The 27,473-nt window shown below is 38.6% G+C and overlaps 1 protein-coding gene across 4 annotated transcripts in view; it reads left to right on the top strand.

Moving 5' to 3' along the window:
• Lrrk2 (leucine rich repeat kinase 2) overlaps positions 1 to 27,473 on the top strand; it is a 138,161-nt gene that overhangs the window by 37,041 nt on the left and 73,647 nt on the right. For 3 of the 4 annotated variants that reach the window (XM_040753954.1, XM_005067127.4, XM_040753956.1), the window contains 11 exons: positions 546 to 652; positions 7,594 to 7,738; positions 7,846 to 7,985; positions 9,238 to 9,366; positions 9,442 to 9,612; positions 15,833 to 16,091; positions 18,279 to 18,467; positions 21,456 to 21,574; positions 25,006 to 25,075; positions 25,542 to 25,759; positions 27,202 to 27,452. In XM_040753954.1, coding sequence (XP_040609888.1) covers positions 546 to 652; positions 7,594 to 7,738; positions 7,846 to 7,985; positions 9,238 to 9,366; positions 9,442 to 9,612; positions 15,833 to 16,091; positions 18,279 to 18,467; positions 21,456 to 21,574; positions 25,006 to 25,075; positions 25,542 to 25,759; positions 27,202 to 27,452 — 1,798 coding nt within the window. The remainder of the gene's footprint in view (positions 1 to 545; positions 653 to 7,593; positions 7,739 to 7,845; positions 7,986 to 9,237; positions 9,367 to 9,441; positions 9,613 to 15,832; positions 16,092 to 18,278; positions 18,468 to 21,455; positions 21,575 to 25,005; positions 25,076 to 25,541; positions 25,760 to 27,201; positions 27,453 to 27,473) is intronic. The other variant, XM_040753955.1, reaches the window with a different exon arrangement.

The following is a 27,473-nucleotide window of genomic DNA, read 5'->3' as shown; positions in this document are numbered from 1 at the left end:
CATTTTGGAAGATTTTGACTGATATTGCTTGACTCTACCACATATTAGCAACATGATGTCTCCCAAATCACTGTTAGAATGAAGGACTATGCTTGGACCCTTGAGATATGGAGAGATGGTTGTGGGCCTGCTACTAAAAAGTTTATGGTACACACAACTTTGCTACGTGAAAAGGAAATCATTTCCATTCTGGGAAGCAGGGAGGAGAGATGAAAGATCAGGAATGTTCATTTGGTCATAATAAAAGGAAGATGTTGACAAACTCATTACATGTGGCCAGAAGTTTTACCACTCAGCTTGACTGCCTCTGGTTGGCACATCTGCTTGGGAGCAATGAGAAGCTTCAGGAATCTGTGTAGCCCTAGTCACTGAAAATGCAGCAGAGATACAGACACACATTGTAAGTGGAGATGAAAAGTTCCACAGGGGTGGATACCTAACCCAACTCAAATTGCCCTAGTTTTTAGCAAGTGGCAGTTTGTTCAGCCTAAATGGATTAGAGAAGAATGTGTCTGTATTTGTCACTCATGTGTTCTTGAATTTAGGAATACCAGAAGAATCCAGCGATGACTCTCAATGCAAACTAAACATGCTAAAAAAGCAGTATTTCAGGACTGACATCCACAAGCTGATTCTAGCAGCTCTGAACAGGGTATGTCGAAAAAATTTTTTTGCCTTTATACCTAATTAACCAGACTATTAAATTTGGGGACCAGGGGGTGGCGCTTTGAGTTTCCTTTTCCTTTTGATAGTTAGAATTCATGTAGTTAGAACTCAGGGTGATGGTAGGAATGTTGGGGTGAAGGGTTATGTATTAAGAGAAAGGTAAATACATAGATAACTAATGGAAGTTTCTACCTGAGTTTGCTCAATCAGAAGGTTACCCAAAGAGCCATGTCAAGATGTCAGGCCTTGGGCTGCTATTTTGTCTCTGGTGGGTCATCCTTCCTTTACAGTCCTGTGGTAAAAGATTCAGCTAAAGGAGACAATATTTCCTGGAAATTTGACAACCAGCTGTGGTGCCTAATGTCTGTAATGTCAGCACTTGGGAAGCTGAGACAGGTGGATTGTCACAAGTTTAAGGCCAGTTTGGGTTACAAGTGACTTGCAGGTCAGCCTGGTCTATAGAATGAGACAATAAAAACAAACAAAATTTGGAAATATCAATCACAATTAGAATGAGAATATTTTCTGGTCAATGATTCCACATTATGAATTTATAACATAGATGTACTTGGACATGAATGAAATTTTAGATAAGAATGTTCATTGTTGCATTATTTGTCATAGGAAACCATGCCAGTGAGCTACAGTTTTGCCTGGTCATCATCATGTGGCATGGCAAGTTCTTGTAGCTTCAGTATATAAACACCTTGGATTAGTATTTTGTCGGATAGTGGTTTGAAGTATTGATTAATTTTAACATGGAGTTGGAGACAGATTATTTTTTGTGAGGTTTGGACCAGTCAACAGGGAGTAAAGCATCTTCCAGAACATTCTGTCAGGTGCTCTGACCTGCAGTGCTTGCCAGTGATGGTTCTGTTTCTAGCAGAACTTAAATCCTGGTGACAAGCAGAGACTCTTCTTGCTGGAAACACATGTGTGTTGTTGGCAAGAATTAAACCTACTGTTTCTTTCAGCCTATGAAATTTGAGTTTTACTGTAGTTTAATTTAATCTGCCCTGACCATATAATGGCCTTTGATAGATAACAAATGAACCACATTGTTTTCGAATTAGGTAACTCTGTGTAGAGGTTAAAACCAAACAGGTGACATGTCTCATGGACTGATAAGCCAGTATTACAGACTTTCCACAAACATGATGGCATTCTCCAGGTGTCAGTTTTTCTTTCATTTTTGTTTACAGTATGTGCATATGTTTTGATAGGGTTGGCATTTTTTCTTGTTCCTTGTGTCTTCTCCCTTTTATCACTAGATTATTGTAGATTATACACTTTGATCTAGTTTCTTTGCTATGCAAGACTTTCTTTCTGGTCTGAATCCAACTCCCCTCACTATGCTCCAGGTAACTCTCTAGTGTATTAAATAGCAAGCAGATATAGTGAACAGCTTATCATTTAGGCTGTTATACTGGCACCTGGCACAGGATGAACTCACTAAGAGTCAGTATTGTCACTATCACATTTTAAAGTACATTGTGACCTCGGGCTACAAAGGCAGAGGGACAAGAGGATTCACTTCTATATGTCTCTACCTGTTTTCCTATCGACTTGTGAAATAATTTTTTATTAACAGAATATATAGTATTTCCATTCTGCTTTAGACCCATGTTTTCTGTTTTCTAAATTTGATTTCATTTTATTCATTCAGTTTTTATCAAGTCTTTTTTTCTAGCTTTTCTATTAATGTTGCCTTAGAACTTTTCTTAAAATTACATTCCTGGATATTTTGATATTTTGAATTTTTGTCTACCTTTATATGTGAACTCTTAAATTTTATATACCATATTTATTTTCTACTTATGTATATTCATATGTATCTGTACCTATGTGCATGGGCACAGGCAAGGAGAAGAGAGTGCCAGATCCCCGAGAGCTGGAGTAAGCCACCTGAAGGCTAGTGGCACTGGGAACTGAACTCTGGTCGTCTATAAGAGCAGCAAGGTCTTTTAACCACTGGGAGCCATCTCTCCAGCCCTGTGTTTGAACTCTTGAAAAGACAAATTTAGTTGGCTGTGGAACACTGAGGGTTCCTTTTTGACTGAATGTCTGCAGGCATTGTTGTAGTGTTGGTTGTCTTAGTAGAGAATTCTGAGACATGATTATATTTCTTCACTAACTTTCATGTCAATGACTTATCCTGGAAGCCAGAAATACTCTTTCCCTTGAAGCCCAGTCATGTTGTTGAGGAATACCTTGATGCTAGTTCTGATACCAGCTAGCCAAATACTTAGTCTTTCTTTTTCCTGGGAAGTTCTCTTGAATTACATCTTTATGAACATAGGTTCTGTTTCATAAGTTTATCTTTCTTTCTAGAAACCATATCATGTTGGATATCTTCTGTCTTCACCTTCTGCTGTTTAAGAGAATAAAGTGAGGCGCAATCTGTTTATCATCATGCTCTCTCCCTATTTGGATGGGGGCACAAATCCATACATGTATCTTTTTTACCAAGAGTGGAGATGAGAAATACAAGAGAATATGGAGAATGAGAAACAAAACAAAACCACAAAGGAAATGCTTTCCTTTCTGCTTAGCTGGTAGTGAGAAGAGTCCAGTGTAGGCATCTTCAGCTTGAGCCAGCTGGCTGACTCATTAGAGAAGTCAGACCTGTGACTTGCAAGTTCTCTAAAAAGACTTGAAGGTTGTGGAGTGCAGGGAAGAAGGTGTTTCTAATTAATGCCTGTTGGCACCCTTCCAATGATACCTCCAAACTTTACTCTTGGAAAACATTTGCTAAGTAGGAACTAATAAGTTAATCTTGAGCCACATTTGAACAGTAACACAGTAAATACTGTTTTCAAGATGAAGAAGTAGGTAAAGACAATGAAAGCCTACTGTGGGCTTATAAATATCAAACAGATAAGATATGTGATAATCATAGATACTATACATATATAATATTTATGATTACTTTTTTCAAATTTACTTGAGTGTTCAAAATAGCATGCTCCTATTTTTAGCTATTAGATACTTCAGACACTGTCAGTTGCGATCACACAGTGACAATTCTGTTGATGTATGGACAACCATAGATTTCCTGTTGCAAGTTATCAGTCAGTTGCTGAGCTGGATCTGTGAAGGTTAGAAGTTAAGGGAAGTCAACACTGCAAGGACCAATATTAACTAAACATTAGGTAGAGGTGAAGATATTAAACATAAGGGCTGACAAGATGTCTAAGATATTAAAGGCACATGTCACCAGGTGCATGATGGCTTTAGTTCAGTCCCTGGGACAGAGATGGTTGTAGGAGAGAACTCACTCCCCTAAGTGGCACTCTAACCTCCATGTGGGAGGTGTGTACCCATACATACACACAAATATACTCACGAATGTTCATGCACACAAAATCAACAACTTAATAATTTTAAAAAGAGATTAAACAAAGGAGAGTGTCTTTGTACTTGGCTTATGATACATTTTTTTTTAGTTTAGAAGCAGAACTGAATACATGGTTCATAGAGTTCAATGTCAAATGAAATTACAGCTTCCCTGGCTTGAAAATTATTAAGTATTTCAAGACAAAGTCAGCAGAATGTGAAACCAAGGCAAGGTCACTCCTAATAATTAGGGCACACTCAGGAAGCTGGCTTTGCTTGTCAAGCAAGTTTGATGGCACAGTTAACCAAACAGCAAGTTCAACAGGTCAACCCTTCTTTTGTCTTTTGAGAAGACACTAAACTTTGGACATGTGACCATAGATGCTTGTGTCGTGGAAGGAAAAATATGGGCTTGCAGTCTGCCTTTAAATATGTTTTGCATTATCTGTTCAAAATTGTACATACCTTTGTTTCATTAATACATGGAGCTATAGTGTGTCTACACAATAAGATTTGTGATAAGTAAACGTTAGCATGCACAAAATTATTTTCTCACTGTTACTTAGTTACTTTTTATTTAAACTTTTTATATAACATATATAATTTAAAATTATTTTATTTTTGAGGTTATATTATAATCACATAATTTCCTTTTCTTTTCTTCCTTCCAAATCTTCCCATATATGCTTCCTTGTTCGATTCCAAATTCATGGCCTCCTTTTTCATTGTTATTACATGCACATATGTATGTATATATATATACATACATACATATGTATATATTCCTAAATTTCGACTGCTCAGTCTGTATAATGCAACTTGTATATATGTTTTCAGGGCAGTTCATTTGGTATTGAATGGCCAGGTGGTGTGCTCTTCCCTGGGGAAGACCACCTCTCTTGCTCCTAGAATTCTCCAGTTATATGAGAAATTCTAAGAGGCAAGTGCTTGCAGCTTTTGTCCTTCCAGTGTGGTGGTTGCTGTTGTGTAATGCAACTGTGTTAATATGCTGGTCCTACTTGCCAACATAGGTTTTTGGAAGGACTTTTGTGCCGTTTGGGGTTACAGGAAAAGATAAAGAAGATGGAGGAATAAATGGCTTTTAAGTTTGAGCAATGTACAGAGTAGCATGTCCTTGGAATTCAAGGAGTGGGAAGGCAGCAATTAAGTTGTTAGGGGACTTTTTTTCTTTGAATGCTTTTAATTCAGAGTAGTTAAGAGAGAAGTCTGATTATATAAAATTAAAGGGTTGCAAGAATGTGGAGGTAGTGGGTGTAGACTTTCCTATTAATACATTTAGAAGTGAAGGAAAAAGGAAACTTTTCCTTGCCTTAGCTTATGTTTTCTTTCTGATGAGAGTTTTGGCCTGACTTGCAATGTCAGTCCATGCTGATTGCATGGACAGCTATTTATGATCCTAATAACACTACATCATGAAGGTTATGTTAGAGAGCTGAATACCAAGACGTCAAGGAACATCTCTACCTTCATGTGGAGAGACCACATTTGTATTTCTGTAGTAATTAACTCCTTACCACTTCAATGATACCATTGACATTGTTCCATTCTTTGTAGTCTTCAGATTCACAAAATGTAGCATATCTCTGATGGCATGCAAAGATAATGTGGTACTCCTGCCTGGAGAAAGAGAATGTTAATACTGACAAAAAATAAAATTCTCAAGAAGGGGAGGCTAAGAGTGTTTTGCTTAAATGATACTGGAAATGACGGCAAGCTGAGCAACTAGAGATGGAGATTAGGTCCCCACTCCCTGTGGGGACAAACTGCCAAATATAGACAACTGAGAGATCATGGAGGGAAGGGTGAAAAATCTGTAGACTGATTACAGACAAACTGAGGCTGGAGGCAGGAGACTGTGGCCATGAAGGGTGCATCAGGGTTTGTGATGCGGCTTGAAGCTCTCTTAATGCCATCCTGTAGCAGTGGTGGGGGAAATTAGATTTGGGGATGGAGATAACCAGGAAATAAGTGTAGCTGTGTGAAATCAAGTCCCAAATAACAAAAACCCAGAGACAGATATTGGGGTTCAAGCTGAAGACGAGATAAGCAAAAGCAGCCAGTCAGTAAGTAGTCCTTGTCTCTACCAAGGCTGAAATGGAGATCCTGTCTTCCCTGTGACTGGAAACTGAACCTGACATGAGACCCTTTGCCTCTTCCTTATACACCTCTATAGTGCTGGGATTAAAGGCATGAGTTCTGTTTCTCTTTCATATTGATTCACTCCTCAAACTCACAATGATCAATATACCTCTATCTCTAAGGCCTGGAGCCTGGGATTAACGGTGTGTGCCACCACTGCCCAACTTCTGTGGCTCTGGCTGGCTTTGTATTCTGACCTACAGGCAAGCTTTATTAGATCACAAACAATATATCACCACACTGTGGTAACCTTTGAAAGAAACCCTGAAAGTTTACTAGTCATGTTATTGTAGGGGTGGGACAGTAGTGTCCAAGTAGGGAGAGCCAGAGATGGCCAGGACGAGATATATATACTACTGACACTGAAAGAGGGAGTGTATGAATGTATTTGTCAGCGTGTTACACTTTCTCTTTCTTCTCAGAGAGTAGCTAGTCCTTGAAAAAGAACTATATTCCATCAGGATGCCCATAAATCTCAGATTACTGGAGGAAATCCTTATTAAAGAAAAGATACAGTGATTAAAATCCAGGCTTCTAAGGCAGACCCATTAATATTCCAAGCCTAACCCTGATGCAGGAGCCATGTGACTTAAGCTTAACTACACATCTTTGAAGTTTGAAAACTATTGCTTGACACACTTTGAAGGGAAGACAGGAAACAAAACCCTCAAGACACTTGGGGTCAAGCTCACTTAGAGCTTCCTGTACTGAGAGACAGTGCTGAAAACTGGTTAGGTTTGTGGTTTTGCAACAAAATATCCTTGGATTGGTTTCACTTCTGTGATGGACACTCTGTAGCGCAGAATGGTTAAACTCAGGCCTCTAATAGAAGTGGTCCACTGTGCAGAGGAGATGCTGGTACCAACCTTCTATCTTATCTATGGTGAGTTTTCCATCGGTGTGGACTGAAGAAGCTCTCATTTTTCCAATATGTATTTGACAATATTGTTAGCATGGACTTAACTGGTTATCATGGAACACATGTATTTAGTGCAATACTTGATACACAACAAACTCTGGAAGATTAAAAGTCTTATTCTTGAAGCAAAAAAAAGCTAGTATTATAGAAGGCAGTAATAAGGATAGTAATTTGTATTTGACCACATCATGTATGTTTTGTTTTTGAGACTGGGTCTCATGTATCCCAGGCTGGCTTCACACTAGGTAACTGAGAATGACCTTGAATTTCTGGTCCTCCTGACTCTATCTCCTAAGTGGTTGGTTTGCAGATGTTTACTACCATGTCGAGCATTTTGGTGCTGTACTGGTGAACAAATTTAGGGCTTTTCATGGTAGACAACCACTCACTGTCTAAGCTGCATCCCCAGGACTCTGAGTTATGCTTCCCCAGTCTGTAGCTGGTTTTAATTGGGGCATGTATTAAAACCTCATTTATGACAGTAACTGTTGTTAACCTCCTTTGGATTTTAGTTCATTGGGAATCCCGGGATTCAGAAATGTGGACTGAAAGTATTGTCTTCCCTAACACGTCTTCCCGATGCCTTAGAGATGCTGGCCCTGCATGGTGCAGTTGATGCAGCGCTTCACACTTTACAGATGTATCCAGATGACCAAGGTTGGTACAGAAGGACCTTGGGACCATTAGCTGTTTGCCGTCTGTCTTTAATTCCTTTCTCCGGTTTTAAGGTTGAAAGAATAACCATTGTCACCTTTTTATTTTAGAAATTCAGTGCCTGGGCTTACACCTTACAGGATGCTTGATTACAAAGAAGAATTTCTGCGTACGGACAGGGCACCTCCTGGCAAAAGTTCTGGTTTCCAGTTTACAGCGCTTTATAGATGTTGCTGAAGTACAGACCACAGTACGTATACTCTAGGGAACCAGGAGTTTATGCAGGTCTCCCACCACTACATTCGCAACTCTCACTGCATACCAATAGGCTATTCTAGTTAATTAAAGCCATTTATCATTTTGCAGTACTTTAATTATAGAAGGCACAGATAATTGCATTGACTATAAAGATCCAGTCAGTGTTCATTATTAGATTTGGAAAAATCAGTGCCTTTGTTTGCCTTGTGTCCTTCCCATAAAATGCCAAAGAAATTGCAGTGGATGAATTGTTGTTTTTGCTTCGATTTTGGACAAATACAAGTTATTGTTATCATAAAAATGGCCATCCTTTGTGACTTCATGTGAGCTGCTTTTGCCTCTAGTGATTTTGTTTCTTGATAGCTTTTTCCTAAAATAGAGATCTAAAATAATTTTCACCAAGCTATATTTAAAGCAAATATATAATAATTGTCTTTATGAAGACTGTTAGATGTTGTAAGGTTGGTTCAACAGGGAATTAAGAAAAAACAACTGTTATTGGTTGTGTAGGCACACACAGTTCTAGATATTCTGGAAGCTGAGGAGGGAAAATTGCTTTAGCCTAGGAGTTTGAGACTCGTAAAGTAGTGAGACTATTGTCCCCTACAGAAAATAAATGCTTCTTCTTTTTTTTTTTGTAAATGTTAGCCAAATGAATAGTTCAAACCTTTTGTCTTGGTTTTGGATTTCTGCATGAAATTTGCATCTTTAACAAACCCTATTCATTTATTCTTAAATGACAAAATTGACCTCCCCAAGTTAACCAATGACAGTATCTAGATAGAAGTCTAGGTGCTGGCACAAAAAGACAGAATAACTAATATCTGGCACAAACAGAAAGATAACTAATGTGCCCTCCTGAAATTAACATGTTTAGATCAGAGTACCACCAGTTATCTTCATAAGATCCAGCTTTCCTCCTGTGGTTGTGACTTCAGAAAGACAACTTTTGTGGACAAATTTGAGGGAAATAAGTATTTCTCCTGCTTTGTTTGAGGATGGTTTGCTAGCTAGCATTTGTTCTGAGTGTAGAGTAACAAGACAATGGGCCATTTACAATTGTTTCAAGATTTACAGCCACCAGGTACAAATCCAAATTTTTCTGCTTAGTTGAATGAGCAAGTGAAGCATTCAATATCAGATACAAACTGTTGTATATCGCTGAGTCGTTTTTGTTTGTTTGTTTGTTTGTTTTTACTAGTTGCTTACATTATTTACTAGGATGAGTTTTGCTCCTCTTCCAGGGATTGCAGACAATCCTGGCAATACTTGAATTGTCAGTATCTTTCTCCAAGCTGCTAGTGCACCACTCATTTGATTTGGTAATATTCCATCAGATGTCTTCCAGCGTCATAGAACAAAAGGATGAGCAGGTATGGTATACCGATGCCTATGGGCTAAATATTATACGCCCAGCTGCCTCTAACCCTCATTTCCATTCTTTCTAGTTCCTCAATCTATGTTGCAAATGCTTTGCCAAACTGGCTGTGGATGACGAGTCGAAAAGCACAATGCTAGAGAGAGCATGTGAGCAGGATAACAGCATCATGGTTGAGTGTTTGCTTCTGTTGGGAGCTGATGCCAATCAATCGAAAGGGGCAACTTCTTTAATTTATCAGGTAGATACTTTGGGCCTCACTTATGTGTATTTCTGTTCTTTGGCCCTGCCCTTTTTTTAACTCTTTCTCCTCCTCTTCCACCTTGTTCCTTCATAAAACAAAACCAAAACAAAATAAAACAAAACAAAAAAACTAGAAAACCCCCCAAACACCCACAAAAACAGATCTATTGAAACATAATTCACATATCATATAATTAATATGTTTAAAGTATATAATTCAATTGTGAAAGGCAGAGACAGGGGGATCACTGGTTAGGCTGAAGTTAGCTAGAACAATATAGTGACACAGTGAGAGCTTGTTCCTAAAAGGAAGTTATAGTTCTACATACTTGTGTTTGTGTAGAGTTGTACTGGTATTGCCAGAGTCACCATTAGAACTTTTTCATCATCCCACAGTTAAATTCCATAAACAGTAGCTCCGGTTCCCATTTCTTCCCCCCTGGACATTTGTCTATTTTTCTCTTTGGCTCCAGGAAATCACTTGCCTACTTTCTGTCTCTATGTATGTATCTAATCTGGACATTTAAAGTCATAATCCCATGGTTATGTATCTGTGACTGGCAACTTCCCTTCACTTTCCCTGTCATACAGGCCTCTGGTAAGCACTGTTCTATTCTCAGCTCTAGTAGAGCAACTTTGTATTCTAGGTGTGAGTGACTTTTTGTGTTATTTTCTGTCTTTGCTTGCCTTATTCTGCTCATTTGTTGGTCCTTAGTTTCATTCCCATTGTGATTCTTTGATAAGATTTTGGTAAATGAGGCTTATAACATTCCATTTTATATATTCAGCATCCTTTTCATCCATTCACTTCTTAATGGGTCCCTAGATTGATTTCATATCTTTATTATAGTAGATATTGATGAACATGGGAGTACAAGTGTTTTTTTCACCATTTCATTTTTGAACATATATCCAGTAATGAGTTTGCTGAATCATATGGTGGTTCTAATTTCAGGCTTTAGGGTTGTTTTTTTTTATTTGTTGTTGTTTCATGAAAGTGTCTTACTATATCATTTTACTATAATGACCAGGGTAGGCTCAAAACAGAGATCTGCCTGCTTTTTACCTCCTGACACTGGTTTAAAAGCACTTGCCATCACATCTGGATCCTACACTTGGGTTTTATTTTTTGCATTTCTATAATGTTTCCCACAAGGGCTATACTAACATATTCTTACAAATAATTTGTAAGTGTTCCCTTTTTTCCATACACTTAATAGCAATTTTATATTGTGTCCTTTTGATAACTTTTCTTACCAGGCAAGATGACTTCCCATGTGGTTCCAAATGAACTATTCTACTGATCACTGATGATGAGACCCTTTTCACCTCTCTCCTGGGCAGGTGAATGTGTCCTCTGGGGAAATGTCAAAGCTAACCCAATGCTGTGTGTGTTTCCAGCCTAAAGTCTCATCTAGTTGTTGATCTTCTTGTTGGGCTGTAATTAACTCCAAATATACCCTTTCCTTTGTATTTTCATAGCCCTTCTTCTCTAACTGTCCTCCACACAATGCATAAGTCTATTGTTTGGACCATTTTTTCTCTGTTTCTAGTTCCTTTGCTATTGTGTTAACTTTTCATGGGAAGAGGTGATAAATATCTACTTTCCCCAGATAGGGCATCAAAGACAGATCAAAGAACAATTCCAAGTCCAACTTGGCAAGCCAATGAGTTTAGTGGGTTTATTCGCCAAGTATGTGTGAAGGGCTACTTAAAGGGCAGGGGTGGTCCCCAAAGTACTCCATGTGTAGAGCCCTACCGCATCATGGATGACAACCTTGTGGAAGCTCATCATTGAGTCCCCCTTTCAGTAAACCTTCAGCTTCCTACCTATCCTAGTATTCCCCAGATAACTTGCAGCTGGGGATGGGACAGGACAGAGTAGTGGCTAGAATCCCAGCTGACAGCTCATTGCAGAAACCTGAGTTGGATGTGTTGTCAGCTCTTTGCAGCTGTATTCAGAAGGTCTGGATTCTAAACTCTCCAGTCTTTTTGTTTGTATAAATAACTAAATGAATGATTTTACCAAAAAATGAGATGGGAGACCTAGTGGATTAATGAGCATTAATCTTTCTGTTTTCCTGATGCATTGTGGTGTCAGTGGCTTAGTAGGTTACAGACCCCCACATCATGGAGGGGAGTCAGGTCAGGATTTGGTCAGAGGCTGGTATTAAACCCCTTCATCTGAAGGACACTGTCCACTTGTCAAACAATTTGGAGTTAGAGATGTTGAATTCTAGAAGAAATGAGAAGGGGTAGGGGTGCTGCAGGTCAGTAGAGGAACTAAGAATGGAGACAGGAGTCTAAATGACCCAAGTTTTTGTTGCATTTTCTTTAAGAAGTCTATTTTTTGATATTTTATTGGGATTTTCTTGATTGGGATTTCCTTAAATCATGAGGAAGGCATTAGGAAGTAAAGACATCTTTAACTGGGTTATCAGGGGTGTTCTTAAGGTTAATCACAATGAATGATTGATTATCTTTGGAGATTCCCAGAAAAACAGATTGGCAGATATTAATGGGCATGTCTTTCACTGTGGGTCAGAGTTTATTTAATTTTGCAATAGATTTTTGTTTGGGGTCAGTTGGCAAATGGTCCACTCTTTAAGTTACTATCTCAGGTATGCCCCACCGCTCCTGAGCCAATAGCCACAGGGAAGGATTGTTTTGTGTGCTGTCCTGTAAGTAGATCTTTTTCAATGTACATTCATGTGCTAGTATTGGTTGTATGTAGTCCTAGCCATGAGTGGAAACAAGTATGTAGCCAATGCAAGGGAATTTAAAAGCAAAACAGTTTGATTGGATAATTAATAAGCAGTAAATTATTTAAATAGTTGTAACATGTAAGAGAATAGAAGATCAAAAGGACAATTTTCTAGGGTGTTTACAATGTCAAAAAGCAGAAATATTTTTGGTTGTGGGCCTACCCTTTAACAGCCGAGCCATCCCTCTAGCCCATTAGTTTTGTTTTGTGTTTGTTTGTTTGTTTTTTCACGACAAGGTTTCTCTGTGTAGCTTTGGAGCCTGTCCTTCAATTCACTGTGTAGACCAGGTTGGCCTGGAACTCACAGAGAGTTGCCTATTTCTGCCTCCCAGTGCTGGAATTAAAGATTTATGTCATTTAAGGTGACATTTGATACAACAGAATGGTTTCACCATGGAAGAAGAGCTCAGGACAGGTGTCATAGGATATCCTGATCAAATTACTTGTGTAATTGAAGCCTTGGGTACAAGGGAGGGAGAATGAGGAGGTAGACACAATCTGAGGGTGAATCAGGTTAGTTACCAGCAGTATTTAATTGAGAAAGATACCCCTTTAAACTGTGTATTTGCACATTTGAAAGGGAGACAAGGGGCCTGTGAGCTGAGGTGTGGCTTGAGATCAGGAGTTGGGAAATCTAGCATTGACCCTGACAACAGGCACCAGTCATATATTAATGGAAGGGCCACAAATTCCTTTGGTAGAGATAAGGAACGTTCCTCAAGCTTCCAAGGGAATGGAGGCCTTACCCCAGTGCCTGACCTTGGGAAAAGAACTTTTGAGGAGCTGAGACACTGTGGAGATTCAGGCATTATGCTGGTCTGCCCCTGTCACCTGGCAGAATGCACTCAGGCAGCACCCTGGTCAGCCCAGGGCTCCATGAATAATAGTCTACATGTGGGTGCAAAGGACCCCTTTAAGAGTAAGGCCTGTGCCCACTTATGTTCTCTTTCCTTCTCTCTTTCCTGCTGCTCTCCTGGGGTAGACAGGACTTTTCCTGTCTCCCTCTTCTCTTCTGTCCTCTGTCTGTCTGTCTGTCTGTCTGTCTGTCTGTCTGTCTGTCTCTGTACCTCTTTACCTCTTTTCTCTTTCCTTCCTTCCCTCCTCCCTTTCCCTTTCTAATAAAACTTCTCACTTAAGCTCTGTCTGCCTGGCATGTTTGTCACTCCACCTCAGTCACCCTCCCCTGCCATGGAATCCACCAAGGTTCTCCACACTCATTATCATAACAGACACTTTATAACAGTTTTAAAGTCTTACTATATGGGCCTGTTCCCCTCATAATGTTCCCAAAAGGGAAGGTCCTGGTTTCTCTGAATTTATTAACTGAACTCTTGCCATTAATGGTCTCAGGCTCTGGATCTGAATTGTGGGCATTTCATCCTTGCGGTCAGGTGTGCCTAGAAAATATCTAACATTCTGTTCTTGGTGTAGTTAGGAGGGCACAGTGGAATTCCTGGTTCCAAGGTGGCAGGAATCTTTTTTCCAAAGAATTATTTTGTTTAGAGAGACTATCATTGTACACATTTTTATCCTTTACCAAAGCCTCCACAAAATTTCCCAAAGGCATTAATATTGAGAATCATTAAAAATGATAGTAGAAAGGTGCTGGAGAATTGTGGTCTACAGTGTTGAAATGCTGGAACTTTGTCAGGCAGCAATAGTCACCATGCCATCCATGACAGCCGACCAAGAAACATTTCCCTTAAGTCCAGCCTCCAAACCAATGAGTCCTTGGAGTTATTTGTAGAAGCACAAATGAATGACTCACAGACAGCTGCAACATCAGAAAGCCCACCACAGTATGGGTGATGACTCAGGAAAACTGTATCCCTGGAGTACCTTACCCAACATAAAGGAATCTCCAGTAGAGAGTCTTCTTGTCCCAGAAAATTGTCCACTGTTGAGGACAACCTTGCACAGGGAGGGTGTTGTAATTTTTAAAAAGTGGCTTGAGAGAGAAAGATGCCATGCAACAGAGTTCAAGCAGAGGGTTTTTATTAAGGGAAAAGGATCATAAAAAGGGGAGAGGAGACAGGGGAGAGGAGAGACTGGACTCCAGGGGCAGGAGCAGTGGGGAAGAGGAAATAGAGACAGAGACAGAGATAGAGTGGGAGAAAGAAGCAGAGAGAGGGGGAACAAACAGAGAGGGGGGGAGAAAGAAAAGAGGGATGGGAGGTGGGTGGGGCTGTTTTAAAAGGGAAAATATTGAATAGGCACAGGTGGTGCTCTTAGTGGCAGCAGCTGAGGGTGTATCTTGTCAGAACTCCAAAGGCAGACCAGTAAAATGCCTAAATATGAACAGAGGGCCCTGTGCCAAGTGTAATGTTCTGAGTTCCCTGGGTCTTCCAAGTCAAGAAGCTTTTTGAGTACCCTTAACTTCATTTGGCCCCCAGGAGGGAATGCTTCAACATGGGATAAGCATCGACGTAACAGGTAGGAGTGCAATAAAAGTCATCAGTCATTTTCTAAGTTAAATACAATTTGGAACTTATAATAACATCCAGAGAGTATTGTCTAGTTCTGGCCTCACTCATAGAAATCCTCCTGCCTCTGCCTCCAGAGTGCTGGGATTAAAAGTGTGTGCCCCACATTCAGCCTCACGTCTCACATTCTTCTTGACTTTATCTACTTATTTTTATCTCTTTTTAAAATGAGACCTTAGAATCTGGGGTTATAACTTGATGGAAAAGGCCTACCTTGATAAAGCCATGGTGTCAATCCCTCCCACCATACTAACAACATACAGTAACAACAATAGTGAACAGAATAAGTAAATAAAAATATTTTTAAAAAATCTGTCTTTATTCCCATGGACTCTGTATTCTATTTGTAGAATTTATCCTAGTTCTCAGACGTTTCATTTAACTAGCAGATGATTGATTGGCATTATGGACAGATTTACTGAATAGCAGATAACTGACACTGTGAATAGACTTACCAAATGCACTGTCTTTTATACTAATACAAAATGTATTTATTCATTTACCAAGAGGTTGCATAACCAAAAACTATCCAGGCAAAAGATGAAATTAACAGTGCTATACTTTTTGAGAATTTAATGATGGCAGAAAAAATATATGAATATATTTATTTATGTACATCATCTTTATTTAATAATATATTAAATAGTATATTTTCATAAAAATATGAAAGACATGAAACCATGTGGTCAGACACCATGAGCAGCAGGCTGCCATGGGATGGGAAGGGCGATGAGGTCTCTTCAAACCACTGACTGGCAGCTGCCAGATTAGTGCCAGACTGATGCTAGTCTTGTGTCTGTGGCAAGAATCCCATCTTATTGTCCATTGCAAGAGTAAGTTTTGCCTTATTTCATGTCATTTCGATCTAAATTTGAAGTACAAAGAATGACCACAGCAAGCTTCATTTTTCTATCTGGCCAAAAAGAAGAAAGGCAAATGTCATGTGCACTTCTTCCTTCTTATAAAACTAGGTATGCGAGAGAGAGAACAGTCCAAAACTGGTGGAGCTGTTACTGAATGCTGGATGCCGTGAGCAAGATGTACGGAAAGCACTGACTGTCAGCATCCAAAAGGGCGACAGCCAGGTCATCAGTTTGCTCCTGAGGAGGCTGGCCCTGGACCTGGCCAACAACAGCATTTGCCTTGGAGGATTTTGCATAAGAAAAATTGATCCTTCTTGGCTTGGTCCTTTATTCCCAGATAAGTCATCTAATTTAAAGAAACAAACAAGTAAGTATCGATAGAATGTTTTGTGTAACTTTCATTGTAAATATAATTAGAAGTATTGCTTTGAACCTAGGACTTGGTTCATGGAGGGCAAACAATATCTCCCTGATCTATTGTGCATGTATTCACTCATCATGATGTTTGGTTTTTTTAAATCTTTTTAGTAGATTATAAGCATGATGAAGTCAATGATAGTTTTGTTCACTGTTTGAATCTTATTATCTATGCTACTGCTCTGCATATAATATATGGTCACTGGATATTTATAAATTTACAGTGACCTAGTAAATGATATTGAAAGTACATGTTATAGCAAGCATTTCACAAATCAACAGTAATTCAAATTGTTCTTTCTGAGAACATTATCATTATCCATTGATGTTTTCAATTGATGTATATATTTTGAATTTTTAAAACTAAAATATATATATAATTATTTGTATGGGGAAACATACTTTTTAAATTTGTGATGTGTTATTAGAGATCCAGGATATAAATTCTTTATACATAAGGCTCTAATAATAATAACAAAAGATGAGGAGGAAACCAGAAACAGAAGAATCATGGAAAAATCACCCAGTGGACTGACTCCTTTGCAACCTCGGAGAAGCATGCAGCAAACTTAGATGTTGGTGAAAATGTGCCAGAGAGGTTCAGGCAGGGTACTCTGAGGCAAGCCCAGGCAGTATAGTGTGAACCTGGTCAGGAAAGGAATAATAGCTGTATGGTATAACAGCATTTTGATTGCTGTTAATTCTATTGAGTTGTGTTAATCATACATATGTGATAATAAAACACTGTATCAGAAAATAGTTCTACAAATAATTCCTCTCATCTCCCCTCCCCTCCCCTTCTTTCTCTGTTTCTCTTCTCCAGCCTTCTCTTTTCCTCCCCAACCCCATTTCTATATCCGGTCTCTTTATACTCTAACTATATAGCCCTGGGAGCTCTCTAAGCAGAGAAGGTTGGAAATGAAATTGTAGTAAACCGACTTTTGTCTTCTGAGCTCTGGGATTATAGATGTGAACCCACCTGCCCATCTTCGTTTTCTGATTTATGATGGAGTGGGATTATGACCCTGCGGGAGATTTAGTATTTCTTTAATTCTTACACTGGCAAGTTTTGATATGCTTCTTAAAATGTTAATGTCATTTAGCTGGACGATTCATTGGTAGTCTGTTTAAAGGAAAACTTTGGATTCATAACTTTACAATATCCAGTTTCTAACTGACTGAATCTTGTATTTATTGTGTGAGCCATGAAAGTAATATTTAAAGAGGTCTTCTAGCATTTCTTTAGATCAACGATGACTGCCAGCACATTTCTGTATAAGATAAACATAAAATACGATGAACAATTGAGAAGATTATTGTCTTAGGGTTAATATTGCTGTGATGAAATTCATCAAAAGCAACTTGGGAAGGAACCCAGAGGCAAGAGCTGATGTAGACAGAAGCCATGGAGGGGTGTTGCTTACTGGCTTTCTCAGCCTGCTCTCTTACAGAACCCAGGGCAATCAGCCCAGAGATGATACCACCCACCATAGGCTGGGTCCTCCTCTATGAATAACTAATTAAGAAAGTGCTCTACAGGCTTGCCTGCAGCCAATTCTTACTGAGGAAATTTCTCAACTTAGGCTCCCTCCTCACAGATGATGCTAACCCATGTCAAGTTGACATTAAATTAGCCAGCATACGTGTTAATTCAAAAATTCCATCATGTGAACCACTAGCAAATTCTATTTGTTTTTTAGCATCTTCTGCATTTTTGTAAGCTTTCATAGACATCATGTTATTTAATTTTTCCCATAATCCTATGCTGAAGTGGCCATATGCACATCCCAGGTGAGCTGGTCAGTCCTGAGAGAGTTTAGGCAATTTGCAAGTGGCGTTGCACAGGTCTGTCTCTGGCTACACAGTCCTGACCCTTCCCTGAATGAAGTAAGTTTCATAATGACTGAAAGTGGCCATTTATACCTGAGCTTCATATCACAGCAGCACATATGCTAAACCTGGAATGATACAGAGAAGAGTGTCATGGCCCTTGCACATTAGGTACTATTATTGTGCCAGTAAAGTGATTCGGGAAAAGGCAAAAAAAAATCTCTAGAAGTTGAGATGTGTCTAAGGAGCTTGGGTAAGGCATGTTTATAAGCATTGATTTCTAAGTTTCCAGTTGTTTTATTTTTAGACAGAGGATCTGTCCTAGCAAGAAAAGTGCTCCGATATCAGATGAAAAACAGTTTGCAAGAAGGAGTGACTTCAGGCAGCGACGGCAACATTTCTGAAGATGCCCTGGCGAAATTTGGTGAATGGACGTTCATTCCCGACTCTTCTATGGACAGTGTATTTGGGCACAGTGATGACTTGGATAGTGAAGGTAATTGTTTTAAATGAAGGTTCACTATATGGCTCACATCTTCACACTGGCATTAAACCCTGGTAACTCACACTAAAGCCTATTTAACTCATTTGAGAAAATGGACAAAAAAAATGGGCTGCTGTGCCTCCCTGTGTAAACCAGAGGACTTGGTCACAGGGTCTCTTACGGTGAGACAGCTCTCACACTGGAGTCGTGGTCCAAACCCTGACATCCACTAGGATTTTGTGGCTGTGTCATTTTTCTATCCTTCCTTAAAGTTAATGATGCCAGCCTTTCAGGATTGCAGGTAGACGATCAACAAAATCTAGGTAAAGGGTCTGAACCACAATAGTTCTTAATTTTATAGTGGTTTAAAAAACATTAATATTTTAATAATTCACTTGACATACTTTTTAAAATTGATAAAACAGGATGTATGATGATGGCAGTTATGGATAACATATTTAATAAAATTCAATATGGTTAAAAATGAGTTAAGGGACTTGTTAATTGTTTACTCATTTTTGCAAATTTTTAGCGTATAGAGCAACGGGCTTCATTATAACAATTTAATTCATCTCTAACTTTGTACTTTGCTCATATTTAACCCCGTTGCCTTTCAGTGTCCCCATCCCCTCTGACTGGTCCACTCACTCCTACACACGCCCCCTCTGCTATGCTCCTCTCCCATATAAATGCAAACAACTTATTTTCATTCTTCTGCGTGGTTAAATAAAACTCCATTCTGAGCTCTCCAAAATTAGCTTTCATTATTCATTTGTGAATTGTTCTATGTAATATTTCTAATATTCGTTCTGCCTATCCATGAGCACGGGAGGTCTTTTCATCTTCTAGTATTGTCTTTCAATCTCTTGACCCAGCATTTTGAAATATTTTTTGTAAAAGTGTTTTACCTTCTTACAGGGGTTTATTCTTAGGCATTTCGTTTTCTTGAAGCTACTGTGACTGGGATTCTTTTGCTGACTCTTCCCTGTCAAGTCTGTGGGCCTCTGAAAATCTAATGATTTTGTATCCATGGTTTTGTATCATGATAGTTTAAAGAAGGGTGCTTATCTGTTGTAAGAGTTTTCTGATGGAGCATTTGGGAACCTTTCATCATCTGCAAATAATAGTTTGACTTCTTCCTTTCTTATGCAACTAAGGGGCTTTTTAAAATTACTATGGTCTGTCTAAGCTTTGGGTGAGAAGGTTCAAAGTTGAACCAAACGACTTATACTTACTGAGCATGGCCACATCTCCAGCCCACTGGGTATCTTTAAACAAAGAAAAATGCTGGAAAAGTAACATGAAAGTCACCATCAAGGCACTTTGCTGATTATGTTAGAAAGTGTTTTGCTAGACCCTTTCCAAACACAGCATGAAGCAATGATGACATGGAATATCCATTACATTGTAGATCATTAAACTATATATTCCCCTTTGTTAACATATTTAATATAACACTGTATCAGTTCTCTGAGATTCCCGCCTACTGTAGTTTGATGATATTCAGCCAACTCCTCTCCTAAATCCTTCCAGATCTGCCTCCATCTCCCTACCTCTCTAACTTTGTGTCCTCTTTTTAAAATTTAGTTGACATATTTAATAAATTTACAGGGTGAGTGTGCCACTGTCCATGTATGGAAGTCAGAAGACCACTTGCATGAATTGTAAATTCTCTATCTATTTACAGTGTGGCTCCTGGGTATCAAACTCAGGTCATCAGGCTTGCTAGCAGGCATCTTTACTCAGTCATTTTTGTCTTTTATTAAAATGATTAATAAAATTATATTATACAATGAGTTAAATATCCAGCTAGAGAGTTAGTGATTATTTTAAGAATGATATTCTATAATATGAAGCTGATATGTTGATGTGTTGAATTTATAATTAACTTTTAGCACCTACAGTTCATTCTTTTTCTTTCCAAGCTAAAAAGTAATAGAATTGAAAAATCCTACTTTCTCCACAAGTATCTCCTCAATGTTTATCCTTGCAAGCATTTTTGAAAACTCATAATTTCAGGTTATCCTCATTTCTTTTTCATAGAAGAATTATTGCTAACCACAGGTATAGCTCAATGATATGTGCTTGCCTAGAATACATTAAGCACAAGACTTTAGGATCAGTCCCCAGTACTGCTAAAAAGCAAACAGGAATGACTTAAAAAAACTGATGTGAGCTAACCCTCCAAATATGAAGTCCAGATGAATTATATTCAAGATTGTTGAGTGTCAAATAATTTAAGGTGTGTTTCCATTATTTAAAACCCAATTTAAAAGTCTGTAAGAAAGAATAGAGAAATGAAAACTTGGTGCTTCCTTCCCTTGCTTCCTGTACTCATGTTTGCTGTTACATGTGTGACTATTGATGTTCTTGATCTTTTCCTCTTGAACCATGGACAACTCCAGCATTGAGTGCCTATCTTTACTGGACACTCAATGTTGAGTCTGCTACAGGTATGCAATCAATAAAAATGAAGGGAAAAAACAGTAGTTGAGTTTTAACTGAAAAGCCAACATCGTTTACCATTTTTATTCTGGTGTTCAAAGGGAATTAGTTGTGAAATTTCTTGTATGTGAGTGTGTGTGTGTGTGTGTGTGTGTGTGTGTGTGCGCGCGCATGCGCACTCATGTATGTATATTGTATGCTTGGGTGTGTTTCCAAGGAAGACAGATGACACCAGGTAGCCTCCTCTTCCGTTGCTCTTTCCCCTGTGTCTTGGGAATAGGATATCTCACTGAGCTTGGAGCTCAGTTTTCCCACTAGGCTGGCAGCCAGTGAGCCCCATCACACCCTCTTGTGCCCCACCCCGAGTGCCGAGTATACACATGTCCTCGGGACCACATGTCTGGTGGTGACTGGTTTTGAAATTCTGGTCCTCATGCCTGTGTGGAAAGCACCCCTTACTCTGAGCTCGTGAAGTTCCTATTAAGTTTCTGTGACCAAGTTATGATGCTCAGTTCTTTTCTCTCACTATGGTGTTAATCTTTCCTTTCAAACCAGGCAGTGAGAACTCATTTCTCATGAAAAGGAAGTCAAATTCGATTAGTGTGGGGGAATTTTATAGAGATCCGGTTTTGCAGCGTTCCTCACCAAATTCACAGAGGCACTCCAATTCCTTGGTAAGTTACATGGCATACATGGCAAGTGTTTGGCCCTCACAGTCTCTTGATAGCTGAACTCCTGCAAAACTAGGTGTGATTAGCAAGGAGTTGCCCAGTACACAAATGTATACATGTGAAAATACATCGGTTTTTAACTTAGATTTGTGCATATATGTATTTATCTTGAGAATTATTTACTTTTATGTACACCATTAGTACTTATTTTCTGAGTTTTTTTTAATTGGGAAGACTCACATTCTCATGAGATGCTTGATATCTCACCATTCTTAGGGTTACTTTGAAAGATTCATGCTAACTTGAGCTTGAATTTTGATCATAATATATTATTGGGATTAAAAATGTCTTTATTATGGAAGTAGCATTTTTGTTATATATATTTAAGGCATATATTATGAAATGATTATTATAAAATAGAGTGAATTAACATGTCTGTCTCACATCATTTACTGCACTGCTGACAGTGACCAAACTACAGTAGTCTCCCTTAATCTGAAAAATTTAACTGGACACTCTTTTTGAAATATTCTTAATAATTTTTGCTTTGCAGTTTGTTTATATGGCAAATTACATTGATAGATTTTCGTATGTTGAACCATCCCTGCACCCCTGGGATGAAGCCTACTTGATCATGGTGGATAATTTTTCTGATGTATTCTTGGATTTGATTAGCTAGTATTTTATTGAGTATTTTTGCATCAATGTTCATGAGGGAAATTGGTCTGTAGTTCTCTTTCTTAGTTGTGTCTTTGTGTGGCTTGGGTACCAAGGTAATTGTAGCCTGGTAAAAAGAGTTTGGCAATGAACTTCCTGCTTTTTTTGTGTGGAACACTTTGAGGAGTATTGGAATTAGGTCTTCTTTGAATTTCTGGTAGAATTCTGCACTGAAGCCATCAAGGCCTGGGCTTTTTTTGGTTGGGAGACTTTTAGTGACTGCTTCTATTTCATTAGGGGTTATACGTCTGTTTATATTGCTTATCTGTTCTTGATTTAATTTTGACAAGTGATTATCTATCCAGAAAATTATCCATTTCCTTTAAAATTTCAAATTCTGTGGAGTTCAGGTTTTCAAAGTATGATCTGATAATTCTCTAGACTTCCCCTGTGTCTGTTTTTATGTCCCCCTTTTCATTTCTAATTTTGTTAATTAGCATGCTCTCTCTCTACCTTTTGGTTAGTTTTGATAAAGGTTTGTCTATCTTGTTGATTTTCTCAAAGAACCAACTCTTTGTTTCATTGATTCTTTGCAATGTTTTCCTGGTTTCTACTTTGTTGATTTCAGCCCTCAATTTGATTATTTCCTGGCATCTACTCTTCCTGAGTGAGTTTGCTTCTTCTTGTTCTAGAGTTTTTAGTCTTATTGTTAATTTTCTAGTGTGACTATTCTCCAGTTTCTTCATGTGGGCACTTAGTGCTATGAACTTTCCTCTTAGCACTGCTTTCAAAGTGTCCCTTAAGTTTGGGTATGTTGTGTCTTCCTTCTCATTGAATTGCAAAAAGTCTTTAATTTCATTTTTTATTTCTTCCTTGACCCAGGGATGGTGCAATTGCACATTGTTCAATTTCCATGAGTTTGTAGGGTTTGTTGTTGAATTCTAACTTTAAATCATGGTGGTCTGATAAGATACAGGGGGTTATTCCAATAGTAAAATATGTTGTATTTTCACATTTAGACCTTTTGGTATCCACTGGTTAGGATTTTATTTTGGTTAAAGAAAATGAAAATCTGGGAAAATAACATAGAAATAATTGTGAATATGGCGCTTCATACTATATGGTTTGCAGCATACTCCTCCCAAGCGTATGGTGGGATGTTACTGACCACAGCCATGCTCCTGTGCATACAGCACAGATGTCCTTTTCCAGCTTCTCTGTGTTTGTACCATGAGTTCGGCTCCCTTTCTTTTTCCTTCCTCATACTTGGGCAACCTCTCTTCTATTCTTTACTTTCTTTTTCATCCTTATTTGTTTTCTTTTTTGACAGTTTTATATATGAATATAATGAACTTTAGTGATTTTCATCCCCTATTGCCTTCTCTCAATTCCCCTCCCCTTTGGCTAAAACTCTTTGTATTCATGTGACACACTGAGTTTAATTAGAGCTGTATACAGGAACCTAGGTAGGAGGTTACTTATTTATGGAACATGCATAACCTATCAGTGGATTTTCCACTGAGGGAAATTACACCCCTTCCTCTACTCACCAATAATTATCAGTCAGTGGCCCTGCAGGGATGAGCAGAGCCTAATGAGACCTTCCATGATGAAATGTAGGCATGCCCAGTCTTGTGCATTGCTTGTGTGGTCAACCACTGCATGTTCATAAGTGCAATGACTGCATCAAACTGAGGTGTCCTTTCAAAGAAACTTGCCCATACTCCAACTCCTTTGTTCTTTTTGTCCTTCTAAAATTTTCCCTGAGTCTTGGAGAGGTGATGTAGATACCCAATTTAGGGTAGGGCACTCAACCATCTCATAGTCTCAGTGCTTTGTTGTAAGTCTCTGATTAGTCACTCTCTACTACAAAAAGAAACTCAACAGGTAAAGGAAATTGCTGTACCCTCCTGTTGATAGCAACTCCTAGGACTCAAACAAAGGTAGAAGGAGAGAGACAGCCCCACTCAGATTTTCTCTCCACACACACGTGCTAGGGCATGTGAACCTCCAACCCCACACATATTGCACAAAATTAATAAAATAGAAAAAGAAGGCTGTCTGAAGACAGCTATCTATGGATACAAACATGTCTATTATGTATTTCTATAAAATCAGTCATTTGAGATCATCCTAAGTAATTTGGTCAGTGTATAATATATATATGTATCACCATATTGTGATAAGCATGATACATATGTATCATCATGCATGTATTTTTAATAATGTGCCAATTGAAATAAAATTAAATAAAAACCAAGTTGTTTAGTTTAGATATGAAGATAAGTACAAAATGAGTGATTATAGCCAGATATGATTTAATTAGGTGTTTGTATTTGGCAGTTATAATTGTGGTACTTAGTTGCAAACGGTGCTTCAGTTGGTCGATGGGACTTTGTAAAAGCTTTCGTCTCAACTTAAGTTTCCTTATACTTAAAACTAAGGACAGGGGTTGGTAACACTTTAAGTTCCAGTACTCAGAAAGTAAAGGCTGGAGGGTTCGAGGTTCTAGGCCAGTCTGGATCGTAGAGTATGATCCTTCTATAAGTCTATGAAACAGAGAGGGAAGGGTCAATACTGAGGCCATTTGAGCAGTAAAGTTAACAGTTTTCTTTTACCTTCATCTTTGAGCTCTCTTACCTATTTACCAATTACCCCAACAATTGTGAAATCCATTTATTCTACTTACATTTCCTGACTGCTTCTATATAAAAATGTTCTGTTCTCGAAATCAACAAAAATGATAGTAATTTTATTTGTCATTGTTTACTTAATAGGGTCCCATTTTTGATCATGAAGATTTACTGAGAAGAAAAAGAAAAATACTGCCTTCAGATGAGTCAGTCAGTAAGTATGGGGAAATAATTCCAGCTAAGTAGATATTTGGGGCAGAATCTGTTGTTTTGTTTAATTCTTTTTGATTATTTAAAATTTCTTGCTGCCTTTTTGAACTCACACAGCTTGCATATGTATTTGCCTAATGATCACAGAGGCTACAGAAAGTTTAGAGTTCTGTCAATCTAAAGATTTACTTTTTATAACTAGTATCAACTCATATTGTTTATGAGCTTTCTGAAATCCAAATTATATTTCCTCCAGTCTCATTCTTCATTTTCTTCTGCAAGTCTTTTGTTTTCATGCCACCCGGTTAAACAATTTTATTTGCTTTTCATCCTCATCTCTAGAACGCACACACCGTAGTTTGGTTTTCTTACAGAGCCTGCCTCCTGGCATGCAGATGCGCTCAAACCACTTTCCCTAGGTGAATTCACTTGTGCGCTTACATGTTCACCCTTTGTCCTTGGAAAAAAAGGGTCATCGAAGCTTCAGTCCCACATGAGGCATTCAGAAAGCTCTTCTTCCCTGGCTTCGGAGAGAGAATACATCACATCATTAGACCTTTCTGCCAATGAACTGAAAGATATTGATGCCCTGAGCCAGAGGTGCTGCCTCAGTGGCCACCTGGAACATCTCACCAAGCTGGAACTTCACCAGAATGCACTCACGGGCTTCCCTCAGCAGCTGTGCGAGGTAAAGTCCCTTTGCCTTGTAATTCCCAAGACCCTGCAGGGCACTGCATGGACATCCATTTTGTGTGGTTAAGGGCATCTGTTTAGACACATTCATATTAACCTCCAAGTACCTGGAATGTGTCTGTGTCACCTTAGGGGAAGATATTAAAAACTTCCTCTTGGAGTGGTTTTACCGAGAACAAGCTCAAGTTTGAATTCTCTGCCTCTCTCCCTCTGTCTTCTGTATTCTCCTTCACAAGGGGCATTTATTCTGTATGTATTGAACAACACAGAAAGTGTCACATGGGAAAAGCAATGAGGGATACTTTCTAAAATCTTTAAGAGTTTTACAAGGAATAAAACTTTATTGACTCCAGCTGACATTACTGACCCAGATAAAAAATGACGCTGCAGACTTATCAACCCATAGCCATGTAGCTTCCAACTTTTAATGTAGAGGTAGTTTATTTTATAAGGTTGCTTTTAATGTATTTCCCATCACTGGCATTTATTACCATAATATACATATAAACATGCATTATTCTTGGGTCAGTGTTACTTTCATGGGAAATCCTAGGCAAGTAAGGTTGGTTGCTATACTGTTCTCTTAAAGCAGCGGTTACCAAACCTGGGGGCCGTAATCTTTAGGGAGTCAGATGACCCTTTCACAGGGGTTGTACACCAGATATCCTGCATATCAGATATTTTCATTATGATTCACTCCATTAACAAAATTAAAGCTATGGAATAACAATGAAAATAGTTTTATTGTTGAGGATCACCATAGCACGAGGAATTATATTAAAGGGCTGCAGCATTAGGAAGGTGGAGAACCACTGTCATAAAGGTAGGTTACACACAAACAGGGTGGATAGACAGTAGGATAGCAATCTTAAGTGTTAAGTGACCTCAAAGTATATTATTAACTCTGGCTATGAGGTTCAGCAAAAGTTCCATTCTCTTACAACGTAAGAGGTATTTTCATAATCCTGTATTAGTATGGTTCAGTCTGTCTTTTAGGTTTGGGACAAAAATTATCCCATTATTGTAGATTTCACACAAGTACCTAAATACCCTTTCAGAAATGGTTGCACATTTTAATATAAATTACCCCCAGGAGAGTCTGTGTCTGAAAGATTTAACCATACAAATCGGATGACATTACAGTAGCCTTGATTCCATCTTGCTCTTCGAAGAAGTAATTTCTAAAAATGAGCTGAATGGAGGCCTCTACTTTGAACATGTCTTTGCTATCACTTATGGAGTTTTTCTTGCTTTAACTCATGCTATAGAATGGAATGCTGTCCTAATCAGTATATTGAAGTTACACTGAGGATTGTGATTTTAATTTTTAAGAACAAAACCCAATAATGCTAGTTAGTTAGGATACCCAAAGAAGAAATAGTGCTGAAGTTATTTCTCCACCATTCAGTTTTAAATATTTAAATTTTATCTTCCCAGACTCTGAAGTGTTTGACACATTTGGATTTGCACAGCAACAAATTCACCTCATTTCCCTCCTTCTTGTTGAAAATGGCATGTATCACCAACCTAGATGCCTCTCGAAATGACATTGGGCCAGCAATTGTATTCGACCCCCTGGTGAAATGTCCCAGTCTCAAACACCTTAACCTGTCTTACAACCAGCTCTCTTCCATCCCAGAGAACCTCACCCAAGTGGCAGAGAAACTGGAGCAGCTCCTATTGGAAGGGTAAGAACTCACTCAGTAAGA

Source organism: Mesocricetus auratus, unplaced genomic scaffold (genome assembly GCF_017639785.1).
Source record: "Mesocricetus auratus isolate SY011 unplaced genomic scaffold, BCM_Maur_2.0 Super-Scaffold_100010, whole genome shotgun sequence".
NCBI lineage: Eukaryota > Metazoa > Chordata > Mammalia > Rodentia > Cricetidae > Mesocricetus > Mesocricetus auratus.
Note: the sequence above shows the minus strand (reverse complement) of the source record. Positions and strands in the feature narration are given on the sequence as shown.